The sequence below is a fragment of the Lepidochelys kempii genome, chromosome 12, assembly GCF_965140265.1.
Source record: "Lepidochelys kempii isolate rLepKem1 chromosome 12, rLepKem1.hap2, whole genome shotgun sequence".
Classification (NCBI taxonomy): Eukaryota; Metazoa; Chordata; order Testudines; family Cheloniidae; genus Lepidochelys; species Lepidochelys kempii.
Window position 1 is genome coordinate 4,768,182 of NC_133267.1, and position 17,473 is coordinate 4,785,654.

Here is a 17,473-nt window from a genome sequence, read left to right on the forward strand (position 1 = left end):
AAGGGTTATTCTTGGATCCTTTATCCCGGCTGGTTGAGTGGCAAGTCCTTGGAGTGATATTTGGCTCCTGTTTGACTGATTAACGCCAAGGCCAGCAGAGGGCTTCACTCTGGCTTTGCAGGGCCCTAACTCCTCTGGCTTAGGCTGGCAGCTGGCAGGGCTGGACCTGCTCAGCAGTCAGTGCTCCAGGACCTGCTGCAGGGAATGTTCCCGCTCCGTGCTCAGGATGGCCCCAGGGCTGTGAGGGTGCTGCACCTCTTGGCTGGCCCAGACAGGATGGGGGAAGCAGAGGAGGGTCATGGTGATCAAGGATCCAGTTCTCTAGGGCTTCCCATCTCAAACCTGCCCTGTAGGTTACAGACGCTCCCCTACTTTCCCAGCTCCTTTAACAGCCCCTCCCTGCGCTTTGAGTCTCTGCGGCTGGTACCCGAGGCCAGCCGTTCATTCAGCACAGCCGCAGGGCAGACCCTAGGCGTGCTGTAGCCTAAGTACCAGGTGCTTCTCCAGGCTCTCTTCCGGCAGGCCGGAGGAGCTACCTTCAACTACTCTCCTTCCCCTGTGAATGTGCAGAGGGCTCGCTCTGTCTGGCAGAGAAATCCCAGTGTGGATTTCAGTGCCACCTGTCCTCCGCTTGCAGGTGACCTGGGACCCTGTTCCTGCATGAGTGACCTTTTGGCTGGGTGTCTGTTCGCTCTCCCCAGGAGGATCGCAATGGAAGTGACAGCATCGTCCGCAGGTCTCAGCCTTCCCGGGGCAGTGCCGCACTGGGACAGGGCAGGCCCCTGCTGTCATCTCGTTAGTTACCATCATTGTACTTCATGGCAGCTTTTCCCCTCTTCTCTAACCAGATCCCCATCCCTTTCCTGGCCACTGACGAAGGGGGAAGCTCCAGCATCCCACGGGCACTCAGCCAGGTCTGGGCGCCTCCATATGCGCTGCGGGTAATGGCAGGCCAAGAACGTGACCCAGGTCTTCTGTTTCTCCGACACCTGACGCAGCAGGTGTGAGCTACCGGTGGCTGCTCAACGTTCGTGTCGGCCTCTGGGAACTCTGTGTCCCGACCCGGGACAGTGCCACACTGGAGAAGACGTACCACGTCTCTCTGTAGGCACCTGCGAGGCCCTTTGGGTTCTCTGTTCACCCCATTTTGTCTTTGCATTGCTCAGAGGTCAGTCCTTGGCTTGGAGAGCGAAGGACCGTGGCAGGCACTGGTGTAGCTGATTCGGTGGTGCCCCAGTGCAGCTCTAGGAGGCGCTGTTCTGCTGTGGGAGGGGGTCTTGGAGGAGCTGTGAGATTGTGATAAATCCGCAGGCACTTAAGAGTCCGGGTGTTAATCCAGTATCCTGGCCATGGGCCAGCTGGATTGATGCCATTTTTCTGGCCTACAGTGTCCCCCTCCTCTCCTGCCTGAAACTGCTGGGCCGGTGCCCCAAGGTGGCCGGCCGTGGCGGGCGATTCCTGCCCTGCCATGTGCTTTGTGGAGGAAGGCCCCGAGACTTTGCCTTCCGTTCCAGCAGTGACCGGAGGAAGCCCTGCAGAGGGAGACCCTGAGTCCTTTCCTCTCGGGAGGACAAATCAGGAGCTGTCTCGCTGACTCTGCTTGTTGCTAAACCTGCAGGGGCCTGTCTGCGCTGTTTGCAAAAGTCACTTTAAGTTTTAAAAAACAAATAAAACTGCAGCCCCTCCCTGCCACTTTCGGGTTAACGTACTTCCCAGGTGGGTTCACAGCTGGGGTGGCGACTGTTTTGTGGTGTGTTGAATGCTGTTGGCTGGCAAGGTATGGGCACCTGCCTGTCCCCCCTCTTGGTGGTCCCCAGGGCCCCGCAGAGCAGGGAATTGGGGGATGGTGGGGGTGAGGACAGCAGAGCACAGCTTTGTGGGCCTCTGATCTGCCCCCGGTGCAGGTTTTCTATGTGGGGCGCAGAGGGGACCCAGGGCGCCCAGAACCTGAGGCCTGAAAACACAGCCACACGAGTGTGTCCTGGCTAGGTGTAGAGCTGCCGTGGAGTGCGGCTGCCGCTGGTGCCCCAGAGACGGTCCAAGCTCTTCTGAGCCAAGGGGCCTTGGAAATATTCTGGTTAATTGACCTGCCGCCAAGCCACGCACGTGTGACATTTACAAACGAGCACTCCATTGCTGCCGGGGGCGGCCTGCGAGTGGGGGGCGTGTGCCGCCCTCTGGGTGGGACGCAGGACCATGACTCTCAGCACACTCTCGTCTAGTGGATGCCCCTCCTCCCCCCAGCCACACTCCCGGGGTGGGTGCGCCTGGGAGGGGGGCTCTGCATTGACCCTGCCGTGCAAGATGCTAGCTGCAGCTCACCTGCCCTTGCACAGGTCCTGTGGGCCAGGCAGGCTCCAGCCCTGGGCACGTCAGCCTCTTGGTTCCCTGAAGGACGTGCCCCTGCTGGCTGGGCTGGTGGGTGAATCATTTGCCCGGCTGACACTGTTTCTGCCAGGAACCCCTGGGTGGCTTTTGCCTGCTGGGGGTGGATGTCAGCACAGCTGCCCCCGCCCCTACTCCAAGCGCTGCTGGGATCCACTGGTCTGCCAGGGCGGGCAGCGTGAGCCGAGTCCAAGGGCAGGGATATCCAAGCGTGCTAGACAGAGGGCAGCTCCCGTCGTGCCCCCCGGAAACCTCCCCAGAGCCAAGCCTGGGCTGCTGGCTGCATCTCCCTTGTGTGGTTACCCCAGCCCTTAGCCTGCATTCCTGCCCTCCAGGGCTCCTAGTCCCGTGAAGCGGGCACCTCCTGGGCTGATGCCCAGGCCAAGTGAGAACTTGGAGTGGAAGGGCCTGTTGGGTCCCGTCAGGCCCTTCCCAGGGGCTAGTGCAGGATTGTTCCTCTTCTGCAGTGTGGCGAGGCTCCTACCCCTCCCGGGAGGTAGTGCCGAGCCTGGTGTTTCTCTCTCCAAGCTGGGAAATAGCCGCTGCTATTGGCTCTGGACCTTCCCGAGCCTGCCCTGGCTCCTGGCCCTGTGCCCTGGCACCAAGACTGTCCCTCCATGGTGCTAGCACCTTTCTGCTGTTTGGCCGAGCTGCTCAAGGGTCTCGGCCTTGCTTCCTGTAATGCAGGCTCCCCAGTCCCTGCTGCTGTATGGTGAGGGTGAACATAAGAATGGCCAGAGCAGTGGTCCATCTAGCCCAGCATCCTCTCTTCCAACAGTGGCCAATGCCAGGTGCTTCAGAGGGAATGAACAGAACAGGGAATCATCCAGCAATCCACCCCCTGTCACTCCTTCCCAGCTTCTGGCAAACAGAGGCTGGGGACCCCATCCCGGCTAATAGCCATTGATGGACCTATCCTCCATGAACTTATCTAGTTCCTTTTTGAACCCTATTATAGTCTTGGCCTTCACAACATCCCCTGGGAACGAGTTCCACAGGTTGACCGTGTTGTGTGAAGAAATACTTCCTTTTGTTTCTTTTAAGCCTGCTGGCTATTAATTTAATTTGCAAAAAGAAAAGGAGGACTTGTGGCACCTTAGAGACTAACCAATTTATTTGAGCATGAGCTTTCGTGAGCTACGTAGCTCACGAAAGCTTATGCTCAAATTATGTTCAAATAAATTGGTTAGTCTCTAGGGTGCCACAAGTCCTCCTTTTCTTTTTGTGAATACAGACTAACACGGCTGTTACTCTGAAACCTAATTTAATTTGGTGACCCCTAGTTCTTCTGTTATGGTAAGGAGTAAATAACACTTCTTTAGTTACTTTCTCCACACCAGTCATGATTTTATAGACCTCTATCATATCCCCCCCCTTAGTCATATCCCCCCCACTTCATATCATATCATATCCCCCCCACTTCATCGGATGCTGTAGCTCACGAAAGCTTATGCACAAATAAATTGGTTAGTCTCTAAGGTGCCACAAGTCCTCCTGTTCTTTTTGAGTCTACAGTTACTAGTTCTGCAACTTCACATTTGAGTTCCTCAGAACTCTTGGGTGATACCGTCTGGTCCTGGTATCGCTGTTTAGTAAGTTCATCAATTTGTTCCGAAGCCGCTTCTACCGACGCTTCAAGCTGGGACGGTTCCAGAAAGAAGGGCTCAGATTTGGGAATCTCCCTCACCTCCTCAGCTGTGAAGACCGATGCAAAGAATGGCAGAGGGGAGCATGGCCCTAGGTGCCCATGCAGAGCACATGCTGTGTCATTGCCAGCCCCCCCAGAGGCCGCTGATGCAAGGCCCTGTTTACATGCTGCCCTGAGCCCCCGGAGGCTTGATGCCAGGCGCCAGCTTGGCTGAGGAGCTGAGGCAGTGCATCTGTGAGAGCTGCCAGCCCAGCCGCTTCCTGGAAGGGGCCAGGGCCATGTGCCCTCTTGGGGGGCACCTGCAGGGGAGCTGGGAACTGAGCTCAGTGTGGGGAGTGGACCAGGATGTAACACAGAGCAATGGCTGTAAGGTGAAACGAGGCAAATTCCCACTGGAAATCGGGCCAACTTTGAGCAGTGGTGCGTTGGCACCAGGGGCCGTGGTGGGTCAGGGCTGGGTCTCTTTTGGAAAGCTCTGCTCTAGCTCAGCAGGCCTTATTCAGGGGGCTGGGCTGGATGGTCCCAGTGGTCCTGCCTGGCACAGACATACTGGGCACACAAGCTGCAGGCAACCAGGCTGGAAAGGGAGCATGGGCAAGTGGTTACAGCACAGGAGTGGGACTCGGGAGACCTGGAGTCTGTGACCTGTGTCCGATGAGTTCATGGGGAGACTTGGGGTGCATGCTGGGTGGCCAGCAGGGCGGCCCCTGGTGTTTTGCTGGAAAATGTTTGGAAAGTGGTTGAGTGCAAAAGAGCCCAACCCAAGCTGGCAGCCAGGGTGACCACCCTGATCGCCAGTCCCTAAGGCTGGCCCAGTGCCCAGCCCCAAAAGAGCTCATTGGTGACCCCGGGCTGCCAGGCAAGCTGCCGTGCAGCCCTGTGGGGAGGGACACGTGGATCCTGGCCTCCCTGCGTCTGCTCTGGCTTAGTCACAGGTGCATGGGCAGAGTCGAATGACTGACACCAGCTCCCCTGCGCTGAGCTGCCCCCTCGAGCCCCGGCTGCCAGCTGGCTAGTGCCTTCAGAGGAGCCTAAGCAAATATTAAGGTTGCGGGGACGTGGATCTGATTTTAAATGGGTGGTCTGCTGGCAAGCTGCCAGCCTGACCCCTAGTGCCTCCCTGGCAGGCTGCACCAGAGGAACACACAGCCTGTTCCCAAAGCAGCTGCTGGTGCATCTTGATGGAAAGCAGGGGGCTGGCCACATTCCCCAGCTAATGATCTGCTTTCTGCCCTCTTCTCTGGCCAGTTCCTCTGTGCTCGCTTCCCAGTGGGCTCGGGGGGCCTCCAGCCCGGTGGCTCTGTGCAGCCCTGCCCATGTGGAGGAACTGGGTGGCGGGGGTGGCTATTGATGTGTTTGATCAGGCTGAATCAGGCCAGCGTCCTTAAAACATTAATCAGCTTCCTCCTCGCCAGCGCAGAGCTCTGCAGAGTTCCAAAGCAAGGGCAGGGCCGGTGAGCCTTACCCCAGGGCTGTCTGCTCTTTCTCCTGCCTTGCTTGCTGCCTGGGGGATGTGCAGAGAGCGACTTCCTGCTGAGCGCCTCCTGCTGCCTTAGCCATGGGGAGGCTGCCTGCCAACCACCACATCCCACGCTGATTCTCCAGCGCTGCATCTGGCTCTGTCTGCTGTTAAAGGGACACTGCTGGGATTACTGCAGCAGAGAGCCAGTGTGGGAGAGGCTAGACCTCAGGCTCTGAGAATCCCTGTCCCCCTCTCCACGCTGCTACCTGCAAGTGGGCATGGCCTAGGTGCCACTGTGAGAGCCCCACCCCCTGACTGACATCACCACAAATCAGGAAAACAGCTCCCCGCTCCCCCACCAGTGGTTAACCTCCTTGTGTCTAGGACGTTTAATACAACTTCCTTGTAATCTGGACTGTTTGCTCCCTCTCCATTGCTCTGCAGTTGGGGCTTGGGCCCTGCAGGTATCTGGCAGCAGCTGGCTCGGAAGCTGTTGTTGAATTCAGGGCTCTTGCTGGCCCTGGAGGGTTTGCATGGGAATGGGGCAGTGATGATCTGTCCTATGGAGGTGAAGCCAGGCCATAGGGTGAAGCGCATCTCCCCCAGGGACCACAAGCAGAGAGCAGTCTGTCCCCTGTCCTAGAATAGAGCCCTGCAGCAGGACTGTGGTCCCGCAGGATCCACTGCTATAATAGCAGGAACGGGTGAAATGTACTTTGTTGTGGGCAGGACTGAGTGGACAGAAAAACCCACAGACTGATATTTTGTGGGAAAACAAAATGCAAGTGCAGGTACACCTGCTGTTTTAAGTTGACCTTATCGATCACTTAGTTTGAGCCTCTTTTTAAAATTTATTTCTGTGAAAAACCTAGTGTAGTGAGCAGTTTTCCTGTTAAATGTTCGTCAAAAAGCAATAATCATTCTGACACACAAATGACTTGAATGGTATATTTCAAAGTTCCAGAAACGGTGCTTAAGTGGTTGTGACGGTCTGTATCCCTACGCTTACCCCTTTTTACAAAACTGTAACGGATTTTGTACAAAGTCCAAAGTGAGATCATTTGAAAACTCATAATTTCCTGATAGTTATTGTCCTGGTAAAATATGTGGCAACATATAGTTATAAGACTCTACTGTATGACGTTACTGAGACATGATCCAAGTTTAGAAAAGCAGGCATAAACCAGTGCCTCAAAGGCAAACTGGCAGCTCAGCCAGGTATCCACAAAATCAAAAATGGAGTATTGTCTGGTTAAGTGACCATTCTTTGGCAGAAAAAAGGGCGAGAGTGAGAAATTTACATGTGGGCAAAGAAAAAGCTGGAGGTTCCCATCCCCTCAGACCTTCTGTCTCCGGAACCTCAGCTGGAGAGATTCTCAAAAAGAGAGCTATAAAAAGGGAACAGATGCCCCACAATGCTCCTCCCTTTCTTGCTGCTTGTGATGTCAACAACACCTGAAGGACAAGAAAATTAACACTGAACTGGGGGAGGGGTCCTGGCTGAAAGGTTTCCAACCAGTAAGACTGCTAGAGCATGTGGTGAGAGAAACCTTTGCTTTGAATTCATTTAGCTTGTAAAGTTAGGTATTAGATGTGTTTTATCTTTTTATTTTCTTATAACTAATTCTGACTTTATACCTCTTTACTTGTAATCACTTAACATCTATCTGTGTTTTATTGTCTTATCTAAACTGGTGTGTGTTTGGATTCAAGTGTTTAGGAAACTCGAGATAAGGTTTATGCATATAATTTTCTATTAATGAAATGGTGGACTTCTATGAGTTTGTATTGTCTAGGAGGGTGCTGGGCAGTACGGGATGCACATGGTTGGGGGAAAGTCTGGGACTGGGATTTTGCTAGTGTTGCCCTGCCATGTAATTCAAGAGTGGGTTGGCTACAGCACTCGTACAGTATAGCTGGGAGTGATTTACATGCTGGAGGCTGCCTGTGAGCAGACCAGGAGCGATTGCTCTCAGCAAAGTAGGGTAAAAGGCACCCCAGGTTGGGGAACTGAGGGGACTCAACTGTCCATCAGTCCAGACTGTATCCTGGGGAACATCACAGCAGTTTAAAAATTCTCAATTTTTTTAAAAAAAACAACTTAATTTTTATAATCATTAACAAAAATCTGCACCTTTTAAGGCAAAGCTGTACTGCAATTGGTTTATATTCCATGGGATCTACACACGACAGCCATTTGACAGCCAACTTCAGCAACGCAAGCTTTTTTCTTTTTTTTTTTTAATAAAGATTTTAATACTTATAATTTAAGCAAGGGCTAGAAAGAGCTCTGATGCCCGTTATAACAGGAGTTACAGTATTTTTGTACATGGTTTAGGCAAAATTGGTTTATTCGGTTAGTGGTAAAAACGGTCTGAATTCCGTTTATATTGCTACTATATGAACCGGCTGTTGTGTTTTTAGCAGCGTGGGAGAATCTGTCTCTCTTGCGGGATTGGGGGGAGCGTTGGTTTTTGCCGGTGGGAGCGGGATAAAAATGCAATACCCAACACAGGAGTGGGTGGGTATTGCAGGGCAGGATTGAAACCAGTCCCACGCGGGGCTCTGCCCTAGGGGAGTAGTAGCTGGAGTCACGGGATATGAGCTTTGGACAGAAATGGCCTTTGTATATAAAATGCTAGAAACTCGAGCAGGGAAAAGCGAGAACAGATGTCTGCTCCACTCCTCGGGCAGCTCCTTGCAGCACAGTGTCTCCAGGGTGTGCCCTGTCCTGGGGAGACTGTCTCCCAGCCCAGCAAATCTCCTCCTGCAAGGGACTGCTCCCTGACAGCCTAAGTTTTCCTTCGCTTGTTTCAGCCTCACCCCCATAGCACCCCAACGAATCCCTCTCCTCCGTGTGGTGCCCACCCAGGTGTTCCTAGGCTGTTCTCACACCCCTCGCTTCCCCTGCCATCACTGGTTACCCACGTGCCGCCGATTTAGTTCTGTTGCTTTCTCCTCCTGAGTTGATCTCAACCATCTTGCTGAGCCTCAGGGATCCTGGGGATGGAGGGCGTGGGGTACTGCCCTGTCCCCAGGGAGTGGCATTGCCAGTGTCCCTTGGCACTAGTGGGTGTCTGAGGCCTGGGATTGCTCAGCCTATGCCCCTTGGTGGGCACACCTGCAATGGGGGCCAAGACTGGGAGCAGTAACCTCTGTCTTGCTCAGCTGGTCGCACAGGCAGGGGGCTTTGCCATAGACCATGGCAGTGTCTGTACCAGCAAGGGCAGTTATCCCAGCCTCTGGCCCGTGTCTCCCCTATACCTGCGCTGGAGAGTGGCCTGTGGGCATGTGCCTTGGAAGATGGCACTGCATGGCATTTGCTGGGCCAGTGAGCCAGGCTGGGAATGGGCATGCAGGGGGTTAGGGCAGGTGCCACACCACGGACCACCAGGAGAGGGCCCCATGTGGTCAGATGGCACCCCTCTCCTCCCGCAGCAGCAGGGCGATGCTGTGCCAGGCTCTGCCGTCTGGCTGACGGCGAAGGTTAAATCCGCCTTATCCTGCAAGATCCCATAAGGCATCCTGGAAGGTACTGTGTGGCAGAGGAGGCGGTGGGGCTGGGCACTGGGAGTCCTGGGGGGGTTGCCCTCTGCCCCAGCTTGTCTGTCATTAACCCAACTTTGTTGCTTTAATAAAGAATTCCTGTAGAGCGAGGTAGGTCTGAGATTGTCCCGCTCCCCTCCCTGTGGGAGGAACAGCCCTGCCAGGGTGCTGTGGCTGCTGGTGCCTGGGCAGAACTTCACAGCCTCACACAACAGCCTGCCAGGCGCGTCCCAGGAGCTGCTCGCAACAGGGATGTGGGGGCTGGCCTCCTCCCTGTGTCCGTGGAGGAGCTCAGCTGGTCCAGCACCTCGCGGCGGGTATTCTGGCTCCCAGCTGGGCACACAGGAGGGGCGCTGCAGGACTCCTACAATGCACTGGATTTGCACGAGGCACCAGGATCCGTCAAACGGCGTCGGGCCGGGCCTCCTGGCTGAACACTCAGCAGCCTGGGGTGTAGCCACAACCAGCCACCACTTCAGGCCAACGCTAGGCAGCCTGGGACAAAGCCACAGGGTCGGTCTGTGCCCAGCAGCAAAGAATTTCCCATCTCGCTCATCCCAGCCCCGTTTCTAGCCTGAGAGATGCTACTGCCTGGGCTTTCCCTGCAGGACCCGTCTCCAGCGCGTGGGACAGGGGAGCCCACTCCTGGCGGCTTGCAACCCCATGGGAGCACCGCTTTGCCCACTGCAGCTGCTGTCAGCACCCTGGCCCTGGTGTAGGGCTGGGAAGGACCACGCAGGGTAAAGGCAACTAATGGCCGTGTGTCCCTCTCCCAGTTGCCCAGAGCAACTGGGGCACTGAGGGAAACTTTCCAGCCACCTGCTGTGTGGTGCCTCGCCCATGCCAGGACCCCCCTTGCCGTGGGAAGCTGAATGGGGAGACACACCTGAGCTCAATGGCTTTGGGCTCAGCTTGTTGCCCGGGAAGGAGGCTTGGGGAGCGAATGCAAACCCCAGACACGGATGGCTACAGGTGGGTGGGGTGTTGTCTGCAGCTCCAGCTGCCCCTGCAGATGCCAGGGCTAGAGCGTGACACAGACTGAGCTGCTCAGCAGGGGCACAGAACAGTGCCCCCTGCCCAGCAAGCTGCCCCTGCTCAGGGCATGGAGGCTACATAGTAGTGCCAGTCTCCAGGGCGTCTTGGTGCCTCCCTTTCTCCTCCCATTGATGGACCTGTCTTCCATGAACTTTGCTAATTCTTCTTTGAACCCAGTTATACTTCTGGCCTTCACAACATCCCCTGGCAAGGAGTTCCACAGGTTGACTGTGCGTTGTGTGATGAAGTACTTCCTTTTGTTTGTTTTAAACCTGCTGCCTGTTAATTTCATTGGGTGACCCCTGATTCTTGTCTTGTGTGAGGGGGTAAATAACACTTCCTTATTCATTCTGCCCACACCAGTCATAATTTTATAGACCTCTATCATATCCCCTCCTTCATCTCTTTTCCAAGATGAAAAGTCAGTGTTTTATTAATCTCTCTTCGTATGGAAGCTGTTCCATACCCCTTTTCTGTACCTTTTCCAATTCTAATCTATCTATTTTGAGATGGGGCGACCACATCTGCATGCAGTATTCAAGGTGTGGGCATCCCATGGAATTATACAGGGGTATTATGGTATTTTCTATCTGATCTGTCCTTTTCCTAAGAGCTCCCAACATTCTGTTCGCTTTTTTGGCTGTGGCTGCACATTGAGCAGATGTTTTCAGAGAACCATCCACCATGACTCCAAGATGTTCCTTGAGTGGGACCAGCTAATTTAGACCCCGTCATTCTGTATGAACAGTTGGGATGATGTTTTCCAGTGTGACTGACTTTGCACTTATCAGCATTGAATTTCATCGGTCGTTTTGTTGCCCAGTTCAGTGAGATCCCCTTGTAGCTCACAGTCCAAAGCGCTTTGCTTCGGGATCAGTGGAGGGCTTTCCCACTGCTGCTTTGCAGCCTCCTCTGGGGTGGAAGTAACTGCAACATCCCACAGGTTTATGGGACAGGAAGGTCTGGAGTGGGCCCCATCGTGGGAGGTGTGCGGACCTCAGGCACGAGGAGGGCATTGCACAGAGTGCAGTGTCCCTTCTACAAGCCCAAGATTCAACCGGGGGGGGTCAACCCTTCCCCCTCCTCTTCCCTTGGGGGCAATAGCTCTGCCCTGCCCCCCATGTGGCTGGATAGTCCCTGTATGTGCAGGCATGGCTTGGGAATGGGGCTCGCGTACAACACTCTGGCAGACAGAAACAGTGAACGTCCCGGGGGCAGGGAGAAGCCCCATTGTGGGGTCTGGGGGAGCTGGGGCCAGGATGCAGACCTGCCCAGTGAGGGCTGAGAGCTGGAGAGGGGGCTTATCAGTGACTCTTGTCCCCTGTGCAGCTGTGGCCGAGGATCCGGTGAGCACGGCTGGGCGGAGATGTGACGCTATCTACAAGGGCTTTGCCGAATGCCTCATCAGCCTGGGGGACAGCATGGCCCAGAGCGTCCAGAAGCAGCAGCAGGACAGGCAGGAACTGGACACCATCTGCAGGTGAGAGTAGCAGGGTCCCAGTCTCCCTGCAGGTGCCCCCCAGACAGTGGGGTTTCGGCTGTGGGGCAGAGGGGACAGCACTGCGGGGCTGGGGGGAGAACTCTCGGCAGAACCCTTTGGACCTCAGGTCGAGGGGCCCAGCCAGGGGGAAAAGGGGGCAGGTTCCCAGCCTGGCTGCGGGGGCAGATCCTGTCAGCAGTGGGGGCAGGGGACGGCAGGGAACTCGGTGCTGGGAGGAGCCAGCTGGCCTGTGTGTGGAGGTGGAGTCCGGGAGGGCTGATCTGCACAGGGCCATGTCTCATCCTGCTCATTGGCCAGGGCTGGGGACTAGCCATGGGCACTGGGCTCTCTGCACAGGGAGGCTGGACAGCTCTTTCTAGAGCAGGGGTGGGCAAACTGCGGGCCAGATCTGGCCCCTCAGGGCTTTGGATCTGGCCCCTGGGATTGCCCCCCCCCATGGCGCCGCAGGCCCCATGCTACTCTCAGAAGCGGCTGGCACCAAGTCCTGGGGGTGGGGGCAGAGGGGGAGGTACCTGGAGGCACAGCAAGGGCAGCACGCGGAGCCCTGTGCCCCCCGTGCCCCAGGGGCCCTGCAGGGACGTGGTGCCGGCCACTTCCCAGCACAGCGTGGGGCCAGGGCAGGCAGGCAGGGAGCCTGCCCTGGTCCCGGTGCGTGCTGCTGCCACCCCGGAGCCGCTTTAGGTAAGTGGTGCCAGGCCAGAGCCCCTGCCCTTTGCTCCCCGACACACCCCGCACTCTTCCTGCACCCCTGCCCTGAGCCCCCTCCTGCACCCGTCCTCTGCCCCAATCCCTTGCCCTGAGCCCCTTCCTGCACACCGCACTCCCTCTCACACCCCAGCCCTGCATACAATTTCCCCACCCAGATGTGGCCCTGAGGCCAAAAAGTTTGCCTACCCCTGTTCTAGAAGATCTGCGCTAGCCCAAGGAACCATGCCAGGCAGGGAGGGGCTGGCCAGGCTGGCTTTGGGGTAGGGCAGCGGGGACTAAGCTAGTTAGGGGCAGGGTGGTGGTAGGGGATCAGGCTGGTTAGGGGCAGGGCAGGGAAGGGAGGGAGTGGCTAGGGGCAGGGTGAGGGGGGGGATCAGGCTGGCTAGGGGTGGGGCAGGGCCAGGCTGGTTATGGGCAGCGTGGGTGTTAGGGCTTCCCTGCCCTCCCTTGCTTCCTGTGACACAGACGGAAAGCAGGAGGCTGGAGGGGGAAGCGCAGGCGATGCGATGTTGGTTAGGGTGAACAAACGAGCATAGCCGCAGTTCTGTACGCCAGTAGAGATTTGTCCTATCTCCTCCCCCGCCCCGCAAGCACCTTCTTAGTAGGCTTAGTTATACCTGAGTGCTCACCCCAGTCCCACCCCTTACAATCTGTGGCGCTGTTCTGGTTTGGAGGGTTCTGAGTCCGGGGGCTTCGGTACCACCTCTTTTGCACCCCTGGGTGGGCAGGGAAGGAGGTTGTACACTGGCCAAGGTCCCCTTTTCTCTGGTTTTTAGGGTTTCTTATCCCTCCCTGCATCCCCCTTATCCCTCCCAACTGGCTGCTTGCCCTTGTCCTTGAGAAATTCCCAGCATCATGTGAGCTCTATTTCTTCTTTTCTCATTCTACTAACGAACCCGTCTGGCTGGGCAGAAGCAAAACACTGTGTCTTTGTTCCTTGTTTACGTGTTCATACGGGTATAAGAATATCAAAAATCAAACGGACAAACCCAAAATTCTATCTCCAGGCAAATACACAGGCCTAAATGCTCTGTTACCATCACGAACAGTGGGGCCAGGCTGGCTATGGGTGGGGCAGGACAGGGCTAAGCTGGCTATGGGGAGAGTGGGTCAAGGCTGGATTGGCTAGGGGTGGAGCTGGGCTGGCTAGGGGCAGGGCAGGGGTGGGGCTGGCCATGGGTAGGTCCAGGCTGGCTGGGGGCAGGGCAGGGGTGGGGCTGGCTATGGGTAGGTCTGGGCTGGCTGGGGGTGAGGTGGAGTGAAGCAGGGCTAGTTATGGGCAAGGCAGGGCTGGCTAGGGGCAGGGTGGGGTGAAGCAAGGCTGGCTAGGGGCTGGGCAGGGCCGGGCTGGCTAGAGGTGGGGTGGGGCTGGCTAGGGGCAGGGCCAGAGTGGGACAGAGCAGCGCTGGGCTGGCTATAGGCATGGGGGCCTGTCAGTTGGTGTAACACACAGATCACAAGGCCTGATCGCCATGGACCCTTCTGGCCTTTGTCTCTGACTCTTCCCTCTCCTCGGCCCAGGTCCTGGGACGACTTTCACACCTGCGCCAGCGGGGTCTTGTCCAGCTGCCCCGATGAAGCTGCTGCCATCTGGGAGTCACTGCGCCAGGAGTCCAGGAAGATCCAGTTCCAAGGGAACCTGCATGACCTGTGCAGTGCACGGGCCAGGCCGCCTGGCAGCGTGCGGGGCTCAGCTGGGGACGAGACTAACAAGGAGACCCTGCGGGGCTCAGCCTGGCTCCCCCAGCCCAGCCTGCTGGCCGTCCTACTGCTCCTGGTGCTCACATCACTGCTAATGCCCTTTGTCTAGCCAGGGAGCTGTGGCCAGGCACCCCCTGCCAGCACCCGGCACAGATTCTCGCAGGGCTGGGCACCAGCTCTGTGAGAGAGATCAGGGTTAGTCTGTAAATCCCCTGCGCCAGGAGCTGTGGGCACCAGAGCCTGCTGCCCACATGGTGTTTCCAGCCTCTTTCAAGCCAGCTGGGGTCTATGGGGCAGTCAGAGGCCGGTTTCCCCTGGCACAGCCTGGGGCCAGGGGCATTGTGTCCCATGGGGCGAATGAGGCTGGAGCCCCCGGGGTCCTGCGTTTCCAGGGAGATCTGGACCACAATCACTGAGCTCCCCATCGCCCTGTGCACACCGCTCTCCCTGCAGAGATCGGCCTGATCCTGGCCCCACTTCCCTCGGTCCTGCCTGCACCGGCAGCTCTCCTGTGCCCCCCACGCCACCCAATGGGATTGCTTTTCACCTGGGCCTGTCTCAGTCCCCAAGCTGGATCTTTGGAAACATGCTCAGCCCATGACTCCTCAGGCTGGCTGCCCCGGGGTACCGAGCACCCGCCCGCCCTTTAATTAACACCACTGGACTTGGGGGGCGGGGAAGGGGTTGGCTTTTACTGCCACACAAATATTCTTTAGTTGACTTAAATGTAGACACATTAGATGTCTTCAAGTCACCAGGGACTGATGAAATCATAGACTATCAGGGTTGGAAGGGTGAAGTCATCTAGTCCAATCCCCTGCTCAAAGCAGAACCAATCCCCAATTTTTGTCCCAGATCCCTAAATGGCCCCCTCAAGGATTGAACTCACAACCCTGGGTTTAGCAGGCCAATGATCAAACCACTGAGCTATCCCCACATGCGAAGAGTGACCAAGCCCATGTGGGTGTTGGGTCTGCCTATCTCTGAAGGCCGTGCTTTTATTCTCTGTGCTGGACCCATTCAGATGTATCTATATTTATATTAAAAGACACTTTTACATTTCACTCCCTGTCTCTTCTGCAGTGATGTGTGTGGCTGCCACTTGCCTCTGATTCCCTGGCCCTAGGCGGAGCAGTCGACATGCTGCAACTTTTGAAAACCTTTAAAGGCCTAAATACCTTTGGCAGCCTGGCCCTTGCATCCTGGGGAGACTGCGTCCAGGGAAGGCGGCCAATGCATGAGATGGTCCCACCCTAGGAAGAGTCTGTGTGGGAGCGGTGCCCAGGGCTGGGTGGCAGGAGCTCTGCTCCCTTGTGCAGGGCTGGGGTTGGCCTGCTGGAGAAGCGACCCAATTTAGGAAGTGGAAGGAGCAGGGGACCCCTGCTGATTAGCTGGAAGTGGGGCAATGCACCAGGCTTAGCTGCGGTGGAAAAGGGGGAGTAGGCCTGGCTTTGGACGGCTAAAACTGATACTAGCGTTGTTGGTGGCTCAGCCTGTTTGGGGTACTGGGGCCTGGAGAAGAAGCTGGCGTGGGAGTTTGCAGGGCTGGGGGAAGTTCGTGGCATGGGGAGGATAGGGCCAAGGTCCCTGCCTTCCCCTTTCCCAGGGGTGGGAACAGGGAGGGGGTGGTACTGTACCTGCACCACCTACCCTGAGGCTCCTGGAGACAGCAGCTGTGGGGTGGCCCAGCTCCCAGGACATCTCTAAGCCAGGTGGAGAGAAGTTCTTGGGGTGCAGTTAATCAGGTCCCAGCAGGTTTCAATGCCCCAGGGAAGCACATCCCAGAGCGTGGCTGCCCCTGGCCTTTCAGCTCCTGCCCCCAACTCTGGCATGCTCTAATGCCAGGTGCAAAGGGCCTGCACTGGCCCATCCAAATGGCTCTGGGAGGCAGCAGGGCTGTTCCTGGAGCCACAATCCTCGAACGGGAGAGGGCTGCTCGCTGCAGGTGGGTCCATGAAGCCAGAAGTCCAGCGCCCCCTTCCCACCCCCCATGCTGGCAGCAGCTGGGGTCCTGGTGGGAAGCAATGACAGGGGTTGAATGGGCCCTGAGGGGTTGAGCCCTGCTACGATTATTTCCCCTGCCAAAAGGAAAGGCACCAAGTCTGAGGCCCTGGCAGGGGTAGCAAACCCCCCGCCACAGCACATGCGCCTCCCCCCACAGGAGCCAGCGACCCTCTCGCAGGAAAATTTGGAAGTGCTGCTGCTAAACGCCCATGCCTGGAGCCCAGAGGCAGTGCCAGGTGGCCATGGCCAGGCTCTCTCTCTGCCACATGGCTGCCTCTTCCTCTCACCCTGGGCTCTCCTGTTCACTGGTGCCAGGCTGCAGCTGCTTGAGGGGTGTTAACCCCTGGCAGTCTGATGCTGGGTCAGGGACCTGCCTACCCCCTGGAGCTCAGCTGAGATCTGAGACAGGGTATTCGGGGAGGAGGCTGGGTCACTGCCTGCCCTGTCTCTCCCACATGGGCCTATAGAACAAGAACCCCCGCTAACCCCAGCAGAGGATCTCCGCTCCAGCCCCATCACTCCAGCTGACACAGACTTGCTGGAGCCCCTGGCCCTGGCCCGCAGGCTCTGGTCCATGGGGGCCAAGAGGAGCGGTGCTGTAGGGGACAGAGTCGGCATCCTAGTCTGGAGTTTCTGGCTGCCTTGGGCAGGATGTTGTGAGCTGGGGGGGAGAATCTCTGGCTCTAGCCAGTCTGGGGTGGGCCAGCTAAAGCAGGGTTGGGGGATAGTGGGGAAGGGGCTTAGAACTCAGCTCAGCACAAGGGCTGGTGGGTTGGTTGCCCACTCTGGGGTCACGTGGCTCCAGGTTGGGCAGGTGCCAGGGCTGAGTTAAGGCTGTCTGTGGAGTCTTAATTCCCTGACCCTGCAAATGGCAGGAACCCAGCATAGTCCAGTGGCCAGGGCGCCGGCCAATTTCCCCGCCATCCACCCAGGCAGGGCTGCCAGGAGCTGGGACTGCAGCCTGGCTCCCAGTCCGAGCTAAGCCCCATTAGGGCGTGAAGTTCATCACCCTGGGGCGATGCAGGAGCCATGTCCCAGTGAGGGTGCTGGAGCATGGCCAGGAGGCAGGGAAAGCCAGCCAGACCCGTTCCCCTTTCCCCGGGCGGGAGCATGGCCTGGGCATACCATGGGAAGTCGGGGATTTATGCTGCAGCGTGATGTCCCCTTAAAGGGTATTAAGGGCTTTGCCTGGATTTAGGCTCAGCTTTGCCAGCGCTGCTTGCCCATAATGTAATTAATCTGCCTTCTTGCTTACATGAGCCTGAGCCCTCAACTCAGCCCCCAATTAACCCCTGGTGCCAGGGATTCCCCAGCCTGTCCAGTGCCCGATACCCACCACGGCAGCGCCATCTGCAGTGACACACCCAGCCCCTCGGGGGCCAGGCAGACACCAGGACACCTGCTGCACGGGGGGAGTCGGGGGACGAGCTGAGCCTGATGGGGGAGCTGGGTGCAGCCAATCCCAGGTGGGCACAGAACTCCA

The 17,473-nt window shown here is 57.2% G+C and overlaps 1 protein-coding gene across 1 annotated transcript in view; it reads left to right on the plus strand.

The window, feature by feature from the left end:
* NRN1L (neuritin 1 like) overlaps positions 1-15,031 on the plus strand; it is a 32,726-nt gene extending 17,695 nt beyond the window's left edge. Inside the window, exons 2-3 of the mRNA XM_073308438.1 lie at positions 11,406-11,556; positions 13,807-15,031. Of these exons, the coding sequence (XP_073164539.1) occupies positions 11,406-11,556; positions 13,807-14,095 (440 nt within the window). The 3' untranslated portion in view covers positions 14,096-15,031. The remainder of the gene's footprint in view (positions 1-11,405; positions 11,557-13,806) is intronic.
* Positions 15,032-17,473: the final 2,442 nt, after the last annotated feature.